We start from the raw sequence: 23,760 nt of genomic DNA on the forward strand, positions 1-23,760 counted from the left end.
GTAGGCCTGGGTCTCTAGTTTTCAGAATGGTGACATTTGTGACCTGTTTCAAATGTTTTGACACTCCAGGGGCTTTGCGAACAAAGAATGACTGTATTACTTTTGTTGCAAAAAATGGCCTTGAAAAATGCATTAGTGCTGCTCATGGTTAACAGAGTATTGCGTGGCCAAGAAGCTATCTGATTATGTGTATAGGGTATCATTTTCACCGGGACAAGCAAGAGAATAGTATTTGAGGTCTTTGAGAGATTAGGCATATGTGATGTGGTTTTGTTTTAGCAGCAAATGAAATGAAAAGCAATGCAATTGTTATTTTCACATACTCTGCACCAAACTAATACACTTGTAAAAAACACCAAAAGTGACAGAATTGAAAAGTGAATACTTAAATAGTTACCTTAGGGACTCCGCTTTTTAAATATGTATGTCATGAGGATGTATTACTGTTTTTTTTTTTCAAATAAAGGCTTGTAATCATTGGTAGTGTGCAATGAGAAAACAAAAAACACAACATAGAAAAAATGCACCTTTATTTCCAAATAATATATTGTCACCATACTATGTACTAGGGACATAATTTAAATCTTGTGATAACCACGACAGATAGGCAGATAAAATGTGTGGGTAAAATGTTCAGTAGCGTTGTTCATTTTAAAACTATAGAGGCTGGAATTGGAGAAATAGTGCATTTTTTCATTTTTTCCCTCGTTTTTCTCTTTAAAATACATAGACATTTTAGTAGTTACTAACAACAAATGTCACCCTCCAAAAGCCAAATTTGTGGTGAAAAAAACAAGATCTAAATAATTTATGTGTGATGAGTAGTGATAAAGCTATTAGCGAATGAATGAGAGCAGCGCTGACAGGGGAAAATTGCTTCAGTCCTTAAGGTGAAAATAGCTGTGAGGCTGAACCGGTTAATTAGCCATGTGGCTGGGAACAATAGCGGACTATAATGCAACGTGTAAACTGTGAACAGCACATTGATTTTTCAGTGTTGTGAGTTGGGCTGCGTTACAGGCTGCTGTAACGTGAGCCTGTAACGTCCCACGGTGAAAGCAGCCTTAGGGCGGAATAGGGAAATGAAGGGGAGGACCAGGGAGTGCAGTGGAGAGAAAAAACCCTCCCAGCATGCTCTGCACCTTCTGTTATGCGGCCTGCGGCCTCCTTAGCAGCTTGGGGATAAAGAGGATTGCTATTCAACAACAACAACAAATAACATTTGTAGAGCGCTTTTCTCCCGTAGGACTCAAAGCGCATAAGCATGGCTCAGACCATCGTGGTACAGAGAAAGAATTTTATAAGTCCGGAAATGCCAGGCTAAACAGGTGGCTGGTTCAGCCAACAAAAAAAGTAAGATATCTTTTTAACTTCAGTATTGCCTTGTTGGCTTCCTTCCAAACTGTTTAACACAGGAGAATAGAGATTTAAATTCGCTTTTTTTGCCTAACAGTTACTCTTCAATAACGATTCCCAATGACTTTAAAGGTACCCCGAGCTCCAAGTACTGCAAAGTACTTAAAGATGCATACCTTTCTGTAGCGTGTGCTCTCATCCGTCATTAGATGCCTGAATCACCATTCTACACCAAACAGTTTTCATTTGATTTCAAATTAAAAATCACGGCTGCCATCTTGGCTATGCTATAACTTCCGGGTCACCCCTGTCTTCTCTGTTAGAGGAGTGCATCACTGAATGAAGCAGGAAGAGTAGGTGGCATGCATGGCCATTGCAAGAGGCTCCTCCAGAGGGGACATAGCACGACTTTGTTAGACGTTGTCTGGCTTAAAGGCATGCCCATGAGAGGTGCTCGGAGTCCCTTTAAAGTGACACTGAAGCGAAAAAAACCTTATGATATAATGAATTGTATGTGTAGTACGGAAAATGAATATATTAGTAGCAAAGAAATTAGTCTCATATTTTTATTTTCAGTTATATAGCGTTTTTTATAGCATTGCATCATATTGACATATTGGCAGTTTGCTTATAGTTTAAAATACAAGGATGCGTGGTGGGTTTCCTGGACAATTTTGGTACATGTGAAAGCTACAGGTGTCCTCCAGAGGCCAGAACAAATCACCAGAATTTTTACCTAAAAAAATAAAATAAAAAATGGTTATATTCGGAGGCTTTTGAATCCAGAACATTTCAACCTTTTCAGCCAAAGTGTCCTTGAAGCAAAGAGAGACCTGTTCAAGCAGTACTACTTGACAACAGCTCTCTATAACTAAATCAGACTTGGGTGATTCAGAGCTGTTAAAATCTCAGAGTAGGTGATCATTATATCTTTTCTGAAAGCATTAGCTTAACAGCGTTATCTCATTTTCTCCTTAGCTAAATTATCTAAGTAAAATAAAGGTATTACGACTCGCACACACTCTACACAAGACATTGCAGGAAAAAAGTAAGTCTATCTGCAGTTGACAGAAGAGTCCTGTACTCACTTGCCTGTAAATGCATTCTGACAATGGCTTTATATTAGGCAGTCAGTGAGCTATGACGCCCTTCCGTCTGGCACCATGAGCTTGGCATTGTTTGATTCTGATGCAAGTCTTATGCCTTTGTGTGAATAATTCCAGTATCTCTTTGAAATTCAATTGAAGTTATTGTACAATATTCTTCACTTTATAGTTTTATTTTGACAATTAGGGCTGGTGCACACCAAGAGCTCTTCTGAGCACTTTTAAAAATGCTAGTGCTTTGAAAAGCGCTTGGCTAATGTATTTGAATGGGATGGATCACACCAGAGCAATGTGATTTTCTCCCAAATACAAACGCGGATCCTGCAGCATTTCTGCACTTTTCTGAGGCGATTCAGGGTCAATGTAGGTATAGGTAAGTGGAAAATCGCTCCTTTAATAAATCCAATATAGAGTTTTGTGCATAATGCAATCTGCCTTTGCACTGGTATGTCCACATTAAATGAATACTGATATTCCTATAGTTCCAACACCAAAAAACGCAAGTTTTCAGTTGTAAGTAATGTTCTTTTTAAGATGAATTCAGTGCAGCAACAGAAAAGTCCATCCACGCAGGGCTGGTCCGAGACTTATTGCTGCCTGAGGCAAACCTGTGAGGATGCCCCCCCCCCCTTCTTCCCGCTTTGGAATGATTGCAGAGCACCCAAAAATTTGCACGGCACGTTATATAGTAGCTGTGGTGCAAGTTTTGCTACATAATGCTATTATGCCGTGTAATAATTCTGCTTCATTTAATGTTCTCAGTCAGCAAGGGAGCATATGCAACAACCTTAGGCATGACATGTGGCAGAGCCACACAATAACACACTGGCTCGAACACGTTAATAATAGCGCAAGTTAATTAAGGCGCGGATACTCCTTCAATGCAATTATCCGCTACAGCTCTGGGTTACGGCGCATAGTGTATGAAATGGGCGCACATTACGGCTATCACTCAAATTAGCGGCTATGTACTGGACTCTGCAGCTCTGTCTACAGTTTGCAACACTACCGTTACCGTTATTCTGCAGCTATTTTCTCACTGCTATGTCTGATATTTCACGGCTATCCACAGCAGCAAGTCCATCTCTGCATTTTTTTGTTTGTAAACGGCTATCCACCACGGCTCCATTCGGCAGTGGTTGTTTCTTCTCTCCACTGGACCACTACTCTATTTCACGGTTATATCATTTTTTTAATGCTTCCTCATCTACTGCTTCCTTTGCTATGACTGCTCTATCTGCCGCTATGTCTGATATTCCACGGCCCTCACTATATTATTTCTCCTCCTCCGATACCCTAGTTATCATGTTGCCTAACATTATGTTGATGGCACCAAGTTACTACCACATGAATACCGCATTTAAAATGTATTCAACTAATTCACATACCACCTGAATGTCACATCACACCTAATTTATATTAATCACCATTGATAAGGTCTATAATCCCTATATCCAATTTTTTATAGATAACATGCCGATACATTGCTGATGCCCACAGCATGCCAGTACACACCATAATCAACATATTGATAAACCAAATTGCCGATGCCCACAGCATGCCAGTACACACCAGAATCAACATATTGAAAAACCAAATTATGATGCAGCCAAACATGCCTGACGCCACCCATGCTGTGTACTTACGGAAGAGTGAGTACTTCTAGGAATGTGATGATGGCAGAGCACTTCCATCCTCCTGCAGTCAAGATATTTCCTTCAGCAACAGCAGGTGGGTTGAAGTGTGGCTACACGGAATGCAGGCACCTAATACAATTCAGACACTAGACAATGTCTGGAACTATTAAGGGAGAGAGTTGATGCAGGAGCACTGCAGCCTCCCATAGCCGATAATTTACCTTCATCCACATGTAGGACATTGTGCTGGCAGCAGGAAGACAAGGATAGCATCTCCTAGTTTTGTTAGGGAGCCATAGTCATTGGTCTCTAGCACTGACAACTCCTCAATAGCTGAAGCCAGAACACCTTTAGGCAGGGAGACTTCCTTGGAGCAGGGTGGTAGCCTTTCTGGACCGATACATACCACAGTTGTGGATCAAGAGATGCTAATGTGATTACAGAGCTCTTGGGAGAGAAATCTAACTTCATATCAATGCCCAGGCACACATCCACCTCAGGGAGAGATGATGCCAAACAATTGGCAGAGCAGGGGAAGCTATGGAAACACGGGAACACATATTCATATGGCTACAGTACCTCAAGTTGGTCATTTCAGCATGGGGAAAAGGGTACACCTGGCACCCCCATAAACAATAGCATTTGGGAAGCCGACAAGCGATCTACTACCAGCAGAAGTAATAAACAATTAGGCCTGGCTTTTGGCAATATAGCCCCCTGGCAATACTATGATCCAATGTGAACTGTACCTCTTTTTACCTGCAACAGTGGAAAAATAATACTATGCCATATAGTCAATCCACTAGTTCCACATCCGTTATAAATCCACTATGCAGCCTGTAGCCGCTATTACTTATAAGTTACACTTCAGCGCTACATTACATTACCTAAAAATAAAAAATACAGATGATTTTGCAGGTGCTGATCCTCTGTAGAGAACAGCTGATTATGCTTGATAGTGTGTCAGTGGGAATCGGTAATCTACAGAAACAGATCTTGCAGCCGCTATGCATCAGCAAGGGTCTGTATCAGCATCTGTGGAAGAGAACAGCATTTGTTTAGGAGCGTCGGTACCAGCCAGTGGGCACCAACATAAAAGGGCAAGTGCTTGTTGCAGGGGCATTACAACTGAGCAATAATTTGCTCATGAACCAGAGTTATGAGAGAAAAAAAGATCAGTGAGGTTTATACAGGACGGTTCCCAGTCACAACACAATCTAAACATATTTACAAACAAAAGAGAACAGTGAGGTATAAACAGATACTTTCTTACTACAAATGTAACAAAAATAGTTACAAACCGTCTGTGCAGAGCACAATACAGCAGGACAGGCACCGCTATGAAAGCTGCAACTCTCTCTGCACACAATCAATCAAACAGCAGGGTTCCCCCTCTCCTGTACACGTTTCACTGACTTCACTAGTCTGCATGATATGTTAAGCTGCTGCGTCCTGTCTCCTTGTGTGCTCCTTTTTTTTTGGGGGGGTGAAATTGCCGAAGCTACATGGTACTCCTATTACACGGCTATGTTGTATCTTTGCTATTGCACGGGTATCTCTCAATTATGCCAACCCACTGTTGTCGCTATTTTACAGCTACACTGTCAGTCCTCATCTCAATCATGTTTATTCTGATGCTGTACTCATTCCATAACAAAACCTCATCAGTAAGTCTACTGCTGCTCTATTTCACTGTTCTATAATTTTTCTTCCTTAATGCTTCCCCTTCTATTGCTTCCTTTTTTATGACTGCTAATCCACCGCTGATATTCCAAGGTTCTCACTATGTTATTTCTCCTTCTCATCGTTTCCCCGGCTATCACTTTATCGGCTAATTTGCATATATTCAGCAGTGGTGCCTGGGAGACATCTCGAGCTCACTCCAACCTGAATTATCGCAAATTCTTTCTGTTTTAGGAAAGCAAACTTTTGGTTTTTTTTATCGGCTATGACTGCCACTATGGTAGTGGAGAGAACAAGAGAAAAAGTAAGGCAACCGCTATGAAACAAAGGAACACCGGGTAGTTAATATTAAACTTTGCCAAAATGTACTCATTAGATGATCTGTCAAATGTAACCGGTAGAATCAAGCAATTCATAGCCGCACATTAACTGAAACATATCCGTTAATTAAGGTAGCAGAGCTAATGAAACAAACCAAAGGCAACTGCTACTAAACAAAGAAAGAACGGTTAAGTGTTGCATTGCCGATATTTAAGGTTGACGAAATCCGCGCCTATTTTAACTTGCGGCTTAATTAAATGTACGCCACTGGCTAGCTGACTGCGAGTTTGTGACAAGCAAACTGCTCACCTTCAGCCAGTCATCCATCCTCCATTCTTCCTCGGTCAGGACAGCAGTGCCACCTCCTCCTTTCTGCTGTACAAGTCAAATCAAACACTGCTGCTCTCCCCCCCCCCCCCCTCCTCACTCACTGTCAGACTCCTCACACAGCACAACAAGCTGCTTTTCCCCTATGATGACCTCTTCACCTCACTCGCTTTCCTTTCACTTCTCCTCTTACTCTGACTGCATGCTGTAAGTGTAAACACACTGTACACGCATTCTGCCCTTGTAATCCCTGCGTCTGATCCAAGTGTTTCACCTTGCTTCATGAGAGAACTGTCCCTTCCTCCACATAAAACAATAGGGAGCATAAGCGAATAATCTACCTTTTAACCCTTACATGTGCAGCATTGCTAATCATAGAATGAAGCGCTGGTGAGCTATATGTAAGCTGACTTCAAGCAAGCATATTAGTAGCAGCATGTGAAGTGGTTGAGTCACGTGTAGTGACTGACTCACCACCTCCCCGAAATATTGTCCCACAGTTCAGGTCTGGTGTCTCCTGGCTTTATTATCGGAGTGTATGTGATGTGGTGATACTACACTCGCTGGCCACCAAAGCATGATTAATGGAGGTCCGCAAACTTGCTTTTGATTTTAACTAGTTTTATGTCACTTATTTCAAATTAAGTTATTCACTCTTGCATGTACATGTCATACCAGTTTTGCCTCTTTTTCCTAGTATAGATATTGTACAAATGGTTGTGTACTAGCCGGCACCGTAATTTGTATATGCACATCTATTTACTAATGGTGCCATACCGTTTTTGAGGACGCAATGTAGCCTGCTTTAAAATAGAACACTTTAGATTGTTTTCTGCATCTTTTTTTTGCAAGAACCATTGAGAGTAGGCTACATTTAACAGCATTACAGTAGAAAATGTGTGACTGAGGGTGATGGTAAAGGGCCGTAGCAAGGTTGGAGCATGGAAATAGTTTGCATATTTCTTTCTTTATCTGCACACTTAACTACCTACCACACCCATATTAATTTTTATGCACAAGAGAAGAGTAGGTGCTTGTATCGATCACTATGCTGGTGTGGTCTGCTGTAAAGTAGTAGTTAAAAAGAAGTGGGATTTCAAGATTCTACTTTCTGTATAGGTAAACCAGTTAATGCATTTGTATGGATAGATTTATAGGTGTAGCTAGAAAACTGATGTTTATTACTATTAAACTTTATTTATAAATGGTAACATTACGCAACACTGTTCATTAGATGGGGAGACAATAAAATGTAGAACAACATAATATGGGGACATTACAGCATTAAACAATAGTACATAAAACCATGAAACCATAAACCATGATATACAGATTGCAAGGTAGGGCTAAATATAGCAGAGGAGTTGCTGAGCACATATGGTAGTGGAGAAGGGCACACAAGGAAGAGGGACCTGCCAAAAAGGCTTATAATATAGCGGCTAAATCTGAAAATGCAGCACAAAACATACTTATAATTTACACCAAACAACATTTATTAAAAAACAATTACTTTAAGGAACACTATCGATTAACATGTTTTTTTAACCTGGGATTGAGAGAGTTCCATGAAGTGCTGGTAAATAATGATATATACAATTCACTTGCTTATCTCTTCTGTTTACTGTATCAAATTCCTTTCACTCTAAACTGATGGCAGTCTGCTTGAATCTGATGGCAGAACGAGCCATGAGGGAAGGGGGAATTCCCTCACATGCATCTGTTAACCCTGTGTGTGAGAGAAAGTTCTGTGTCCTTAGTCTCTGACTGAATAGACTGAAGAGAGCAAAGGAAATGTAACTTGTTATAAACATTTGTAATTGTTTGTTACATCACAGCTTTTTATACTTATTTCTTTTTCTTTCAAAGAAAAATACTCTGTAGTCTTATATGCAGTAAAACATGTTCCAATAGAGCTAAATCCTACACACAATGAATTAAAGCTTTTGCCTCTGATATTTAACATAAAAACTAGGAAAATGTTTACACAGCTACTTAGACATTATTTGTACATTGTCATTTTAACCACTTCCCTACCACGCTATTTTGTGCTGATCGGTGCTGCGTGGGCTCTCCAGCCCACAGCACCGATCAGCTAGCAGCCAGGCCGATCAGACTTCCCCCCTTTTTTCCCCACTAGGGGGATGTCCTGCTGGGGGGGGTCTGATCGCCGCCGGCTGCTTGCGCTTGCGGGGGGGGGGGCTCTTCAAAGCCCCCCTCCGCAGCGCTTCCTGGCCTCCTTCCCCTTCCCTCGCTCTCCCTCCCCCTGTGAGCGGCGCAGGACGGATTTCCGTCCTGCGCCTGATGGGATAGGCTTTAGCCTATCAGATGACGGTGATCCCCGGCCAATCAGAGGCCGGGGATCGCCGATCTCCTCTACGGCGCTGCTGCGCAGCAGCGCCGTATACATGTAAACACCGGGGAAGGTCTTCCCCGTGTGTTTACATTTACCCTGCGAGCCGCCGATCGGCTCGCAGGGTGTTCACGGAGACACCCTCCGTGAGCTGACATGGAACGGCCGCTCGTACGAGCGGCCGTTTCCATGGTATACACTTCAGGATTCAGGGGCGTGTATATACGCTCCGAGAATCCGGAAGTGGTTAAAACACTTTGCTTGATATTGTTCCTTTAATCCCACAGGCAACTTCATCCTTACTTCCAAGAGCCATTTTCACCTTTTTTTTCTATTTATTTTGCCATAACTTTATCACTGCTTATCAAACCTAAATTATCTATATCTTGTTTTTTTTCATCACAAATTAGGCTTTTTGGGGGTGATGCTTCATTTCAGTAATTACTTTATTTTGCATTGTAAATGGAAATGGGGAGAAAAATGAAAAACTACACTATTTCTCCAATTCTACTCCAAATAGTTTTAAAATAAACTATGGTGTTTTTTGTTTTCTCATTATACTTTATCAATAATTTACAAGCCCTTATTTGCAAAAAAAAAAAAAAAAAAAAGTGTAGTATATCCTCTCCTCATGACATGTATATTTAAAAATGTGCATCCCTATGGTAATTATTTAGTATTCTTTTTAAAATTATGCCACTTTGGGAGGGGGGGCGGTTTACAAGTTTTTGGTAAAAAGTGTACAAAAACGACAATTTTATTGCTTTTGATTCAGTTTCACTAAAAAAAGAATTCACACAACATAAGCCTCTCACGGGTTAAAATGATACCCCATATGCATAATCAGATAGCTTTTTGATCAGACAGCAGACTGTTAACCAAAAACTCTCGCCTTGCACTAGAATCCAAAGTTAAAGTTTGAAGCTTTTGTGTGTCCTTGGGATTACTCCAGGCATCTGCTTTCCTCCAACACCCAAAAATGCATAGTGGTAGACCAAATTTGAGCTCCTTTCAGGGACAGTAAGTGACATGAATATATAGGAAAGAGGAAAAGGCCAGTAAAATATGTCCGGGTTATTTTCTGTATAGAGTATAAGGTCTTGTTACTTAACTGTCCCTCAGAGGGGCACACAATCTAATCCCTACCATACTCACATGTATATGTATGCATTGTGTAGTTATGTATCGTAGTCTAAGGCCAATTTGGGCGGAAGCCAATTAACTTATCTGTTTGTTTTTACAATGTGGGAGGAAACTGTATTGCCCGGAGGAAACACACGCAGACATGGTTAGAACATACAAACTCCATGCAGATAGTGTCCTGGCTGGAATTTGACCCTGGAACCCATTGCTACAAAGTGAGAGCGCTTACCTCTATGCCACCGTGCTGCACACGGGGATATGAAAATAGACAGGAAAAAAAATCTAGTAATTGATGAGAGTGTGGTTTCCTCAAATCGCTCGCTAATTCACAGTGCCGGCTTTGAGGGACATTTTGGACAAAAGTCCTTCTTCCTCTTGTGTTTGGCACATACTCTGCATTTTCTCTTCATTTGGGGGTAGGTTAGGGCAGGAAAATGGCATTTACTTAACCAAATTGTGTTTTCAAAATGAATTGGATCCATTTATTGTGCAGTTTGAGCAGGATTAAAAGTGAGGGGCTTGAAGACTTCCTCCTGGAACTGCAAGTAGGTGTCTTGTTGGCCTGATTTTTTGTAAATAACAAATGCGTTGTGCATTGCCTTTTGGAAGAGGAAAAACACCATCTTTTTATCTCACATCCTCCTGTTTCTCTTAAAGTGTGCATGAGAATGGTATACTGTGCCTAATATATACTTACCTGGGATTTCCTCCAGCCCCATGAGAATCGTGCGCTCCCTTGCTGTCCTCCCCGGCCACTCCGTTGTCCCAGGATTGCCTCGGGTATTTTCTAAAGTCATGGCCAGTTGTGGTGCACAGAACAATCCCAGCCATGAGAGCACAACAACCGGGCTGTGGAGTCGGAGTCGAGTAATCAGAGCAATTTTGGGTACCTGGAGTCTGAGTTTGTGGTTTCAATAAACTGAGGAGTCGGATTTGGATGATTTTTTAACCAAATCCATAGCCTTTGTAAAAATTAGACCAAGGAGTCAGAGCAATTTTGAGTACCTGGAGTCGGAGTCAGTGGTTTCATAAACTGAGAAGTCGGAGTCGGATGATTTTTGTATAGACTCCACAGCCCTGCACAACAGGGCAGGCACTGAACACCACAGCTGAAGAAAATACCTGAGGCAATCCTGGGACAACTGAGTGGCTGGGAAGGACAGCGAAGGGAGCCTACGATCCTCATGCGGCTGGAGGAAGCCCCAGGTAAGTATGTATTCACTAATATGTGATATCTCAGGTTCTCTTTAAGCAAATAAGGAGCCAGCATCTGATCTGCTAAGTCCACTGCTCTCATCTTCTTATTATAGTCCGCTATTGCCTCTGGCTTTTTTGTAGTCTGCTCTCTTTTTGATGTGACAACAGGGACTGTGGCCTCAGTGTGGATCGGTATTAAGATCACCTTCCTCTTATTGTATTTGAGTGCAAGGAGCTTGTCACATCTGAGGCCGTATGACTCTCCTCTATTCAATTTTTTGTTCACCGCCTGTCATGGGAGGCCTCAACGGTTTGCCCTCATGGTCCCACAATCAGCAGTCGGGGCTGAGTATAGATATTTTAATAACGGTATCCTTGAAAAGAAATTGTCCACATGCAGATGGTAGCCTTCATGGAGAAGTGGGTTTATCAGCTCCACAACTATTTGTATAATGTGGGCACCCAGCTGGCTGTAAAATGCTGTCTTTGCCTTTATATATTATGAAGGCGTACATGTAGCCAGTGCCACTTTTGATTATCTTATAAAGCTTAACTCCATACCTTGCCCCCGTTTGGATGGGATATACTGCTTTAGCTTGAGTCTCTCATGAAATGATACTAGAGACTCAACAGCAATGTCTCACTCTGGGGTATATATCGCTCTGCATTTTGAGGTGGGTCAAAAGGGGCCTTAGTTTGAAAAACCTGTCATGGGCATGGTCTTTTGTTGGGACACATGTGGGTGTTATCATTGAATTGAATTAATTTTGAGAGAATTTTTATACTGCTGCCTGTCAATGGTAGCTGGATAGAGGGGGTGCATTATCGCTAGATTTGTGGCTGATATTGTGGTGAAATCCCGCAGTGTGATGATATTGCAGTGACATCCCACAGTGTGATGTCAGGCTCTTGTCTGTGAGCTTTGTTGCATTGTGGAAAATAACAGCTTTTTCTAACTGCAAGGCAAGCAGTATCTCCCTCTGTGTGACACACACACACACACACACACACACACACACTTTAACCTATCACACTGTTAGTGAATGTTTTTATAGATAACAATGGCAAATAAAGGTAGTAGGATTCCAGGACATGGTACAATGGACACTTTATTAAAGCACAATGAAATACAACAACAGGTTTAAAAGGCTGCCTGTGTCGACAGCTGTTTCACGTGTAAACCACGCCTCCTCAAGACATCCAGGCCTACCGCTTCTTATCCACACCCACCTATATAGCTGGTAAAGGGGAGGGAACTTTACTCTAAAGGCAATGCTTAGCCATTAACCCTTCAGGTAAGGGATATCACTAGTGATGTCGCGAACCTCCGATTTTTGGTTCGCAAACCTCCGCGAAAGGTTCGGTTCGCGAACCACAATAGACTTCAATGGGGAGGCGAATGAACACAAAAGGCAAGGCCATGCCTGGCTACAAATCCTTAAGCAGTGGCTGGATGGTGTAATGGTTAAGGGCTCTGCCTCTGACACAGGAGACCAGGGTTCGAATCTCGGCTCTGTCTGTTCAGTAAGCCAGCACCTATTCAGTAGGAGACCTTAGGCAAGTCTTCCTAACACTGCTACTGCCTATAGAGTGTGCCCTAGTGGCTGCAGCTCTGGTGCTTTGAGTCCCCCAGGAGAAAAGCGTGATATAAATGTTATTTGTCTTGTCTAATTTTTCTCTTGGATTGAGCAGAAATGGTACATGCTAGGCTAGCTTCAGTTAGTAGTGTTGGTGGTACAGCAGTTAAGGTACTTGCCCACCACACAGTGAGACCTGGGTTCAATTCCCAACCAATGTGAGTTAGCTTTTAAGCTCCAAATCCTTAAAGGGAACCTAAACTGAGAAGGATATGGACTTTTCCTTTTAAAATAATACCAGTTGCCTGAATCGCCTGCTGATCCTGTGTCTCTAATACTTTTAGCCACAGCCCCTGAACAAGCATGCAGATCAGGTGCTCTGACTGAAGTCAGACTGGATTAGCTGCATGCTTGTTTCAGGGTGTGATTCAGCCACTATTGCAGCCACAAAGATCAGCTGGACTGCCAGGCAACTGGTAGTGTTCAACAGGAAACATCCATATCACTCTCAGTTAAGGTTCCCTTTTATCCTCCTTAGCGGTAACCCCGTGCTGGACACTGGGTAAGCCGCCGGAGGGTGCCGCTCATGCCCTGCTGGGCCAATTTACATAAATTTTTTTTTGCTAGACGCAGCTAGCACTTTGCTATCTGCGCCAGCACACTGATTGCCTCCGGCCCGCGCCCGATCCCCGCTATCTGTTGCGGCGCACCCCCCCCCCCCAGACCCCGTGCGCTGCCTGGCCAATCAGTGCCAGGCAGCGCCGAGGGGTGGATCGGGACTCCCAATGATGTCCCGACGTCGCTGATGTCATCCCGCCCCGTCGCCATGGTGACGGGGGAAGCCCTCCAGGAAATCCCGTTCTTTGAACGGGATTTCCTGATCGGAGATCGCCGAAGGCGATTGAAGCGGGCGGGGGGATGCCGCTGAGCAGCGGCTATCATGTAGCGAGCCCTGGGCTCGCTACATGATTTTAAAAATAAAATAAATTAAAAAAACTGCTGCGCTGCCCCCTGGCGGAATTTTTCATACCGCCAGGGGGGTTAAGCAACCTAATGTTTCTCTTGGATTGAGCAGAAATGGTACATGCTAGGCTAGCTTCAGTTAGTAGTGTTGGTGGTACAGCAGTTTAGGTACTTGTCCACCACAAAGTGAGACCTGGGTTCAATTCCCAGCCACGGTATGTAAGCTGGCTTTTGAAATACTATAATTCCCTGGCAGATGAGAACCTCCTCCCTCCAGTATGAGGGAGGAGGGAATGGGTAGGAGGGTGGAGTGTAGGAGGGAGTAATATACAAGAGCCTAACTCTCCCTAGCAGAGTGTGTGTGAAATCTCTTACAAATACAGAGAGAATAAAACCATACACATTATCATTTCCAAAAGGCTGAAATTTCATTCCTATCGTTAAAGCCCAAATTACCCAGCACATTAGTTAGATAAATTAGGTGGGCCTCTTTCCGCAACAATACATCATCTTTAGAACCCCCTCTTTGTACGCCCAGAATCTTAAAGGGAACCTGAAGCGAGGAAAATTATTTAAAATAAATGCTTGACGTAGTTGCAAATAAATATTGCATACTAGCCTCACTGTCAGTTCCTCTCAGAAGCTCACCATTTTCTTCTTGCAGTGATTCTTTCCAGTTCTGACAAGATTTTGTCAGAACTAAAATATACCAGTTGCCGCCCGTTATATATCAGCAGCTGTCAGTTACAACTGAATGTGCAAGGTAATGTCCATGTGTCCCTATGGCTCAAGTGGGTGATATAACCGTTTAACAGTGTGCTGACCAGGAAGCTGTTATGGGGTAATAGCTATTTTTAAAATGGAGGACGGAGCAATCCATTAATCACAGTGGACAAATGGGATACAGGAGAGGAGAAAGAGATTGAGTAGTAGACTACACAGGAGGTAAGTATGACCTGTGTATGGTGACTTTGACTTTTTATTTTCAGCTCAGGTTCTCTTTAACCACTTCGCATCCAGACCTTTTTTTCCCACTTATGGACCAGAGCAGTTTTGACAGTTTAGCTATGTCCTTATTTAATCAGAAATAACTTTATCCCTACTTACTACACAGAAATGAAATATATATTCTTTTTTTCAAGACAAACTAGGCTTTCATTGTATGCCATTTTTTCCCCTCAAACAATTTAGTTTTCTATGCATTTTAATGTGAAAATAATTGAAAAAACATTTATTTCTCATTTTTACCAATTCCAGTTTAAAAATAAAAAGTGTGACTGTAGATAAACACAAATTTTGTTTGGCTATTCTTACTGCTTATCACAAAACTTAGATTTTGTTCCGGTCACAATTTATGGTGAAGATATTTGATTCTGAAATAATGCTACAGAGTGTATTTTTCACTATGAAATGAGAAAATAAAAATATTTTTAATATTAAAAATCAATCTCATTAGCTCAGGAAACCTATATTCCCATTCACCAATTAGTGCTGCATCAGATAGTGCCAGAAATGTGCACAGGAGCAAGCCCAATCCTACACAGCACTGCTTATGCTACAAGACGTATATCTACTGACTTGTGGCTTAGATGAAGTCACAGAGGACGTATATCTACTGACTTGTGGATAAAGTGGTTAAGTAATCCTGCCTAGTTATAGAAAACAGCAGTTGGTGCTTTTTTTTTTATGCCTGCCAGTATTTTTAAACTGCTCACTTTGTAAGTACAGGTAGTGTCCAGGTTACGAGTGCTCACCATATGAACAACCCGCCAATACAAATGGCTTGATCTTGTCACCATGACATCAAGGGGCAGCTTCAAACTTTCCGCGTTAATTAGCTAAAACACCAATTTGGTGTTGTTTAAATAAGATTTATAATTTTCTAAACCTCTAAATTTGTTGTTCTTGGTTAAGTATATAAGGCCTGAGTACCCACAGGAGGAAACGTTGTGGGATCAATTCTCATCAGAACCAGATGTTTCCTCAACACCTGCGGCAGCACAGAGGGGGGAGGAGGAGGAAGAGTCATGTGGGGAAGAGGAGTCAGACTCTGATGATGAGGAAGGTGTTTCTTTGGAGGAGGAGGCGGCGGCGGCAGAGGAACAACCACAGCAGGCGTCGCAGGGGGCTTGTGCTGCTCAACGTTCCCGTGGTATTGTTTGTGGCTGGTCAGCAATCAGCAATTTGCGTTCATCACTATTTACAAGCTTATAATTTAAAAAAAAATGAATAAGATGCTCTTTTAACATTAATATTTAAAAAGTTTAGACCCTTAGGTAACTATTTATGTCATTTTGTTTTTGTTTTTTTTATTGTAATTTTTTTATTTATTTTTTAATAAAAAAATGTATGTGCGTGATTTTAGTTTGGGAGGTAAACAGCTATTTTTAGATGTAACATAATTTAATTCTTTATTTAAAAAATGTATGTGGGTGCAGTTTACTATTTGGCCACAAGATGGCCACAGTCAAAAACTTCCTGTAGCGTACGATCACGCTGCCAGGAACTATTAGGAGGTTGTACATTTTTTTTCGGGCAGAAATACCGCACTCTCTGCTTATATTCCTATTCACTGATCGGGGGGCTAGCGGCAGGCGGCGGGATCGTGCGCGGGAGCGCGCCCGATCGCGCGCACCACGCTGCAGGAGCAGCACAGTCTATCTGGACAGATATATCCGTCCAGATAGGATCAAGTGGTTAATATCACTGATCTGCTAGTGAGGTATTGCCCCTTCTGGTTACGCTATTTACTTTCATCAGCCGTGGTGCAATCATTTTACTGGGTCTCCTGCTGTGTTGACTCAGTTCTATGGCTTGACTTATGATGGATGTGTTTACCTGGAGCATCATAACTATATGATGGTACAGCACTGTATACTACCTGCTTTCTTCTAATTACCATTGGTCGCAACTCTGAATTGTAATGCTCTGCCTCTGAAGAAGCGGCTAGTTGTAAAAGCCGCGAAACAGGCATTAGGCCACATACACCAAGAATACATGACTTGTGGACTTTTATTGTTGTATCAACCTGTACACGGAAATTGTAATTAAAAGCTAGGTTTTATGATCACATACCTACAGTGGCTTGCAAAAGTATTCGGCCCCCTTGAAGTTTTCCACGTTTTGTCACATTACTGCCACAAACATGCATCAATTTTATTGGAATTCCACGTGAAAGACCAATACAAAGTGGTGTACACATGAGAAGTGGAACAAAACTCGTACATGATTCCAAACGTTTTTTTACAAATCAATAACTGCAAAGTGGGGTGTGCGTAATTATTCGGCCCCCTGAGTCAATAGTTTGTAGAACCACCTTTTGCTGCAATTACAGCTGCCAGTCTTTTAGGGTATGTATCTACCAGCTTTGCACATCTAGAGACTGAAATCCTTCCCCATTCTTCTTTGCAAAACAGCTCCAGCTCAGTCAGATTAGATAGACAGCATTTGTGAACAGCAGTTTTCAGATCTGGCCACAAGATTCTCGATTGGATTTAGATCTGGACTTTGACTGGGCCATTCTAACACATATACATGTTTTGTTTTAAACCATGCCATTGTTGCCCTGGCTTTATGTTTAGGGTCATTGTCCTGCTGGAAGGTCAACCTCCGCCCCAATCTCAAGTCTTTTGCAGTCTCCAAGAGGTTCTCTTCCAAGTTTGCCCTGTATTTGGCTCCATCCATCTTCCCATCAACTCTGACCAGCTTCCCTGTCCCTGCTGAAGAGATGCACCCCCCGAGCATGATGCTGCCACCACCATATTTGACAGTGTGGATGGTGTGTTCAGAGTGATGTGCAGTGTTAGTTTTCCGCCACTCATAGCGTTTTGCATTTTGGCCAAAAAGTTCCATTTTGGTCTCATCTGACCAGAGCACCTTTTTTCACATGGTTGCTGTGTCCCCCACATGGCTTGTGGCAAACTGCAAACGGGACTTCTTATGCTTTCTGTTAACAATGCCTTTCTTCTTGCTACTCTTCTATAAAGGTCAACTTTGTACAGTGCATGACTAATAGTTGTCCTATGGACAGAGTTTCCCACCTGAGCTGTAGATCTCTGCAGCTCGTCCAGAGTCACCATGGGCCTCTTGACTGCATTTCTGATCAGCGCTCTCCTTGTTCGGCCTGTGAGTTTAGGTGAATGGCCTTGTCTTGGTAGGTTTACAGTTGTGCCATACTCCTTCCATTTATGAATGAGCGCTTGAACAGTGCTCCATGGGATGTTCAAGGCTTTGAAAATCTTTTTGTAGCCTAAGCCTGCTTTAAATTTCTCAATAACGTGATCCCTGACCTGTCTTGTGTGTTCTTTGGACTTCACGGTATTGTTGCTCCCAATATTCTCTTAGACAACCTCTGAGGCCTCACAGAGCAGCTGTATTTGTACTGACATTAGATTACACACAGGTGCACTCTATTTAGTCATTAGCACTCATCAGGCAATGTCTATAGGCAACTGACTGCACTCAAATCAAAGGGGGCCGAATAATTATGCACACACCACTTTGCAGTTAATTATTTGTAAAAAAAATTTGGAATCATGTATGATTTGTGACCCACTTCTCACGTGTACACCACTTTGTGTTGGTCTTTCATGTGGAATTCCAATAAAATTGATTCATGTTTGTGGCAGTAATATGGCAAAATGTGGAAAACTTCAAGGGGGCCGAATACTTGTGCAACCCACTGTATATGTTGTACGAGCCTTTAAACCCTCATTCTATTTTTTTGTATTTTGTAAAAGATTAAACATTTTCACAGAGGCTGTCCTTTAAGGTATACCTATTTTTTTTTTTTATTTGAGAACTTGGAGCTTAATTTTAATTTCAGTTTTTATAAAAAATGTGCATACACAAACTTATAAGTTAAATTGTTTTGAGAGTGTATAGTCTTCCCCAGGATTTGCTAAAACATTGTCCTTTATGTCCACTAATTCAGGTTATCAAAGTCAGAGTCTCGGTGCTGGCCTCAAAGTGGTGAAGTACAATCTGCTGGAAAAGCAATGAAGGAGGAATCTCATGCAGACTAGGAGAAATACGGCTATATGGAATAGAACTAGATGACTAACATGACAGATGAGAGAACTAAACTTTATTCCATTGCCCATGTGTTCTCCACCAAGCTCACGCCCCTCTTTCTCAATTGAGAACTATGGAAGAAATTATTAATATTAATTTATATAGCGCCAGCTGTTTCTGGCACCAGACCAGACATAGGAATGCTTTTGACTTCAACACAAGCAGAAATGTTTGTTATGGGTTTTTTTCAGGACTCAGCCAGCAAGTAGAATGTTAGTTACCTTTATTGTTTTGATGTTATTTTTTTGACGAAACAATATGTTCTTCAATAGACGTGATAAGCTTTTCTACAATGCTTCAGTAACAGATTACAGCTTTTTGCAGTTGTCTCCAAACCCTGCCTCCCCCTCCCTTTTCAATGTACCGTAAATCTTTCTACCTGAGAACTATGCTTAATCTGATTGTAGGAAACTCTAACCAGTAACTTTACTTTACCCCACATTCCCCTAAACCTTGAAATACTGTATTTAAGCAGGGTGCCAGAAATTCCTATACATAAGGGTCTTTTGATTCCAGACACACTTTACAGTGAGCCTATAGCAAATGTCACACAGGAAGTGAGAAATTGATGAAAGATTAGAAAGTTACTTTAAGTGAAAACTATTTTTTTTTCTAACTCTAGAGATAAGGAATACAGATTTTACTTACACAAATGTCAACATTTTCTGTAAACTTGGGATTGACCGTTACTAATAATGGTTGAGGACCTCAACTCACATCACTTTCACTTACTTTTTGACACATCATATTGAATGAATGTACTGATCATTGCATTTACATGCAGTTTTCAATGAAACTAAACTGTGATTTTTATTCTTTATCAGCTTTTATTGCCTATGTTGGTCTAGTTGTTTGTATATACTTTTCACCATGCTGGAGTACACATATTCCTGACATACCCAACTTGAAATACATAACATACATAACTTGAAAGTATAAAATCTTACGAAGGTACTAGTATAATTTTCACATGCTTTCAAAAATGTTCCATCCAATTCTGTGTTTTTTGTTGGGTTGTTTTTTTTTTTCTTCATAAATTTGAAAGTTACTTCTTTACCTATATATGTGAAGAACAGATTCTAGTGTTGACTGATTGTGGAAAATCCCCACACTCCATTTTACAGGCAATATGTAATAGCTCATTGACTTAGAACATAGATTTATATTGGTTACTTTGTCTTACAAAGCTGCACTGTTTATTGTAATGCCTTATTTAAGACTCTTACTGTCATTTCTGTTGTCTTATTCTTGCACACACAAATGCCACATACAAATGCCAAAATACGACTTTACATATACGAATGCCAAAATTAGCGAGCAATGAATGTCTAGGGTGAGCTTTGAATGCTTCCAGTTGCTCCGTACACATTCATATTATGCTGCACACTCAATAAAACTCTTTCCAAAGAAAACATCTGAATGACAGGAGGAGCAGAATGGGTGTTTAATATTAGAGATGATTAATATTGCATACATAATTTCTCCTATAGAAGAAATCATAGAGATGCACATGAATGATTGGGCTATGTGATCAATTTGAAAAATGCTGATGGGCTAGTCTTGATCATGTCACTTTTTTTTTTATTCTCCACGGGAAGCAAACATGACATGTACCGGTAATCACATGATTATAACTACAAAATAGGTGTCTTCCAACCCATCTCCTTATCAAATACTTTAAAGACGTGTCCATGCTTTCTCCTGTAGGACTGGAAATACATCTTTAAATAATGTTTGTGTAAGGGAAACCATATTTCTCTGGTTTAAGGACTGTTACAAGATCATGTTTACATTATAGATTGTTTTAGTATTTATATTTAAATGTTGGTGCTTATAGCTCTATTACGCACCTGCACATTATAAATCTTCCATATATTGGTCTTATTTTCTATTTTCTGATCTATTTTACTGTAAATTTACCACCAATTGTATCTGTACATAGTTGTACGTGCACCATGTTAATACTACACTTGGTGTCCTTAGATGTGGGTTACCTTCACTATGAACAGTGTTGTTCAAAGTTAATACTATCATTAATGTATATAGTACCATCATCTTCTGCGGTGCTGTGTACATTTTTGTAAAATATGTTTTCTGTGTGGGACTGCTTTTGTAAAGTAAGAATGTCTTTTAATAATATGCAGAGCTGAGCTTATTACTTATGCATAAATATTACTTTCATTGCCTTGCTCATTCAATAAAATCTATTCAGTTATATTTTGTCATATATTCCTTATATGTGAAATTATTTTTCTTTTAAGTATGTCTTCAGTAATCCAGTACAATAATCCGTACAGATCTCTGGTACCCAGAAATGTAAAAGGAGTAATTTTATAAATGCTCCATCCTCTTTTACTGAAATGCACCGAAAACAGTTGACAACTGGTACCAAGTATGGTAGCTTCCCAGTGCTTCTAAATTAAATACATATCATTTATGAGAAATAACAACCCCATGACATATCTTTTATATCATGTTTCACTACCATGGTAACAAGAAACTCTTATTTATTATACAGTATAAATCAGTGTTCCACAACCCTGTCCTCAGGGCCCAACAGTGCATGTTTTGGGGCAATCCACAGAGGTAGTTAGCCAGCTCTGCTGAGACACTTATTACCCCACCTGTGGTTCTCCGCAAAACATGTACTGTTGGTGGGCCTTGAGGACATGGTTGGGGAACTCTGGTATGAATGGCTCAATTGAGAGCACTTGGACTGCCATACTACTCAACAAAGAGAAGCTTGTATTAGCAATTGAGCATTTTGCTGTTCTTTAAGAGGAATTTTAACCCAGGATTGAATCCCAATCAGTAGCTGATTCCCCTTTTCCCACAGGAAATATTTACCTTTTCTTGAATAGATCATAAGGGAGGGTCTGTGGGGCTGATATTTGATGAAATCCCCTCCCACAGTGTGATGTCATGGCCATGGTCCTGACAGTTTTCTGTCAGTGAATGTCGTTGCATTGTGAGAAATAATGGCTTTTTCCAACTGCCAAGAAAACAATATCTCCCTTTGTGCATAGAACTTTCAGTAATGAACATTTTGTATAGATCAACTGGCAGAACTAAAGATGTCACCACCAGTGATACATTTCCGAATGTAAATCAGGGAGAGGGAAGATTTTACAGTGGGAAAACACTCACTAAATAATCTACAGTGATGTGAAAAACTATTTGCCCCCTTCCTGATTTCTTATTCTTTTGCATGTTTGTCACACTTAAATGTTTCTGCTCATCAAAAACCAATAACTATTAGTCAAAGATAACATAATTGAACACAAAATGTAGTTTTAAATGATGGTTTTTATTATTTAGTGAGAAAGAAACCCTCAAAACCTACATGGCCCTGTGTGAAAAAGAAATTGCCCCCTGAACCTAAGAACTGGTTGGGCCACCCTTACCAGCAATAACTGCAATCAAGCATTTGTGATAACTTGCAACGAGTCTTTTAAAGCGCTCTGGAGGAATTTTGGCCCACTCATCTTTGCAGAAGTGTTGTAATTCAGCTTTATTTGAGGGTTTTCTAGCATGAACCGCCTTTTTAAGGTCATGCCACAACATCTCAATAGGATTCAGGTCAGGACTTTGACTAGGCCACTCCAAAGTCTTCATTTTGTTTTTCTTCAGCCATTCAGAGGTGGATTTGCTGGTGTGTTTTGGGTCATTGTCCTGCTGCAGCACCCAAGATCGCTTCAGCTTGAGTTGACGAACAGATGGCCAGACATTCTCCTTCAGGATTTTTTTGGTAGACCGTAGAATTCATGGTTCCATCTATCACAGCAACCCTTCCAGGTCCTGAAGCAGCAAAACAGCCCCAGACCATCACACTACCACCACCATATTTTACTGTTGGTATGATGTTCTTTTGCTGAAATGCTGTGTTACTTCTACGCCAGATGTAACGGGACAAGCACCTTCCAAAAAGTTCAACTTTTGTCTCGTCCGTCCACAAGGTATTTTCCCAAAAGTCTTGGCAATCATTGAGATGTTTTTTAGCATAATTGAGACGAGCCTTAATGTTCTTTTTGCTTAAAAGTGGTTTGCGCCTTGGATATCTGCCATGCAGGCCATTTTTGCCCAGTCTCTTTCTTATGGTGGAGTCATGAACACTGACCTTAATTGAGGCAAGTGAGGCCTGCAGTTCTTTAGATGTTGTCCTGGGGTCTTTTGTGGCCTCTCGGATGAGTTTTCTCTGCGCTCTTGGGGTAATTTTGGTCGGCCGGCTACTCCTGGGAAGGTTCATCACTGTTCCATGTTTTTGCTATTTGTGGTTAATGGCTTTCACTGTGGTTCACTGGAGTCCCAAAGCTTTAGAAATGGCTTTATAAACTTTACCAGACTGATAGATCTTAATGACTTTTGTTCTCATTTGTTCCTGAATGTCTTTGGATCTTGGCATGATATCTAGCTTTTGAGGTGCTTTTAGTCTACTTCTCTGTGTCAGATAGCTCCTATTTAAGTGATTTCTTGATTGAAACAGGTGTGGCAGTAATGAGGCCTGTGGGTGACTAGAGAAATTGAACTCAGGTGTGATAAACCACAGTTAAGTTATATTTTAACAAGGGGGGCAATCACTTTTTCACACAGGGCCATGTATATTTGGAGTTTTTTTGTTCTCACTAAATCATAAAAACTATCATTTAAAACTGCATTTTGTGTTCAATTATGTTATCTTTGACTAGTTTGAATAGTTAACGTTTTTAATGAGCAGAAACATTGAAGTGTGACAAACAGGCAAAGGAACAAGAAATCAGGAAGTGGGCAAATAGTTTTTCACAGCACTGTATAAATAAATATTGTAAAAATAAACAATTTTATTACTTAATTTTCACAACAGTTCCTCTTTTAGCTTTGCTTTTTATTGATACAGCGACATGGGGCTCAATTCACAAAGCCTTACTGAATTCGTTACATAGTTACATAGTTATTTTGGATGGACCACTGTCTCATCCACCTTATCCCAACCTACAGGAGACGCCTGGAATCGGCTAAACCGACCATTAAGTCCATCAAGGTCTGGTCAA

At 41.0% G+C, this 23,760-nt stretch overlaps 1 protein-coding gene across 4 annotated transcripts in view; it reads left to right on the forward strand.

Annotated features, from left to right (window-relative positions):
• The window catches only part of LDAF1 (lipid droplet assembly factor 1), a 244,229-nt gene extending 223,312 nt beyond the window's left edge, over positions 1–20,917 (forward strand). For all 4 annotated transcript variants that reach the window (XM_068246863.1, XM_068246865.1, XM_068246866.1 and 1 more), the window contains one exon: positions 18,594–20,917. In XM_068246863.1, coding sequence (XP_068102964.1) covers positions 18,594–18,684 — 91 coding nt within the window. In that variant the 3' untranslated portion in view covers positions 18,685–20,917. The remainder of the gene's footprint in view (positions 1–18,593) is intronic.
• Positions 20,918–23,760: the final 2,843 nt, after the last annotated feature.

Source organism: Hyperolius riggenbachi, chromosome 7 (assembly GCF_040937935.1).
Source record: "Hyperolius riggenbachi isolate aHypRig1 chromosome 7, aHypRig1.pri, whole genome shotgun sequence".
Taxonomy (NCBI): domain Eukaryota; kingdom Metazoa; phylum Chordata; class Amphibia; order Anura; family Hyperoliidae; genus Hyperolius; species Hyperolius riggenbachi.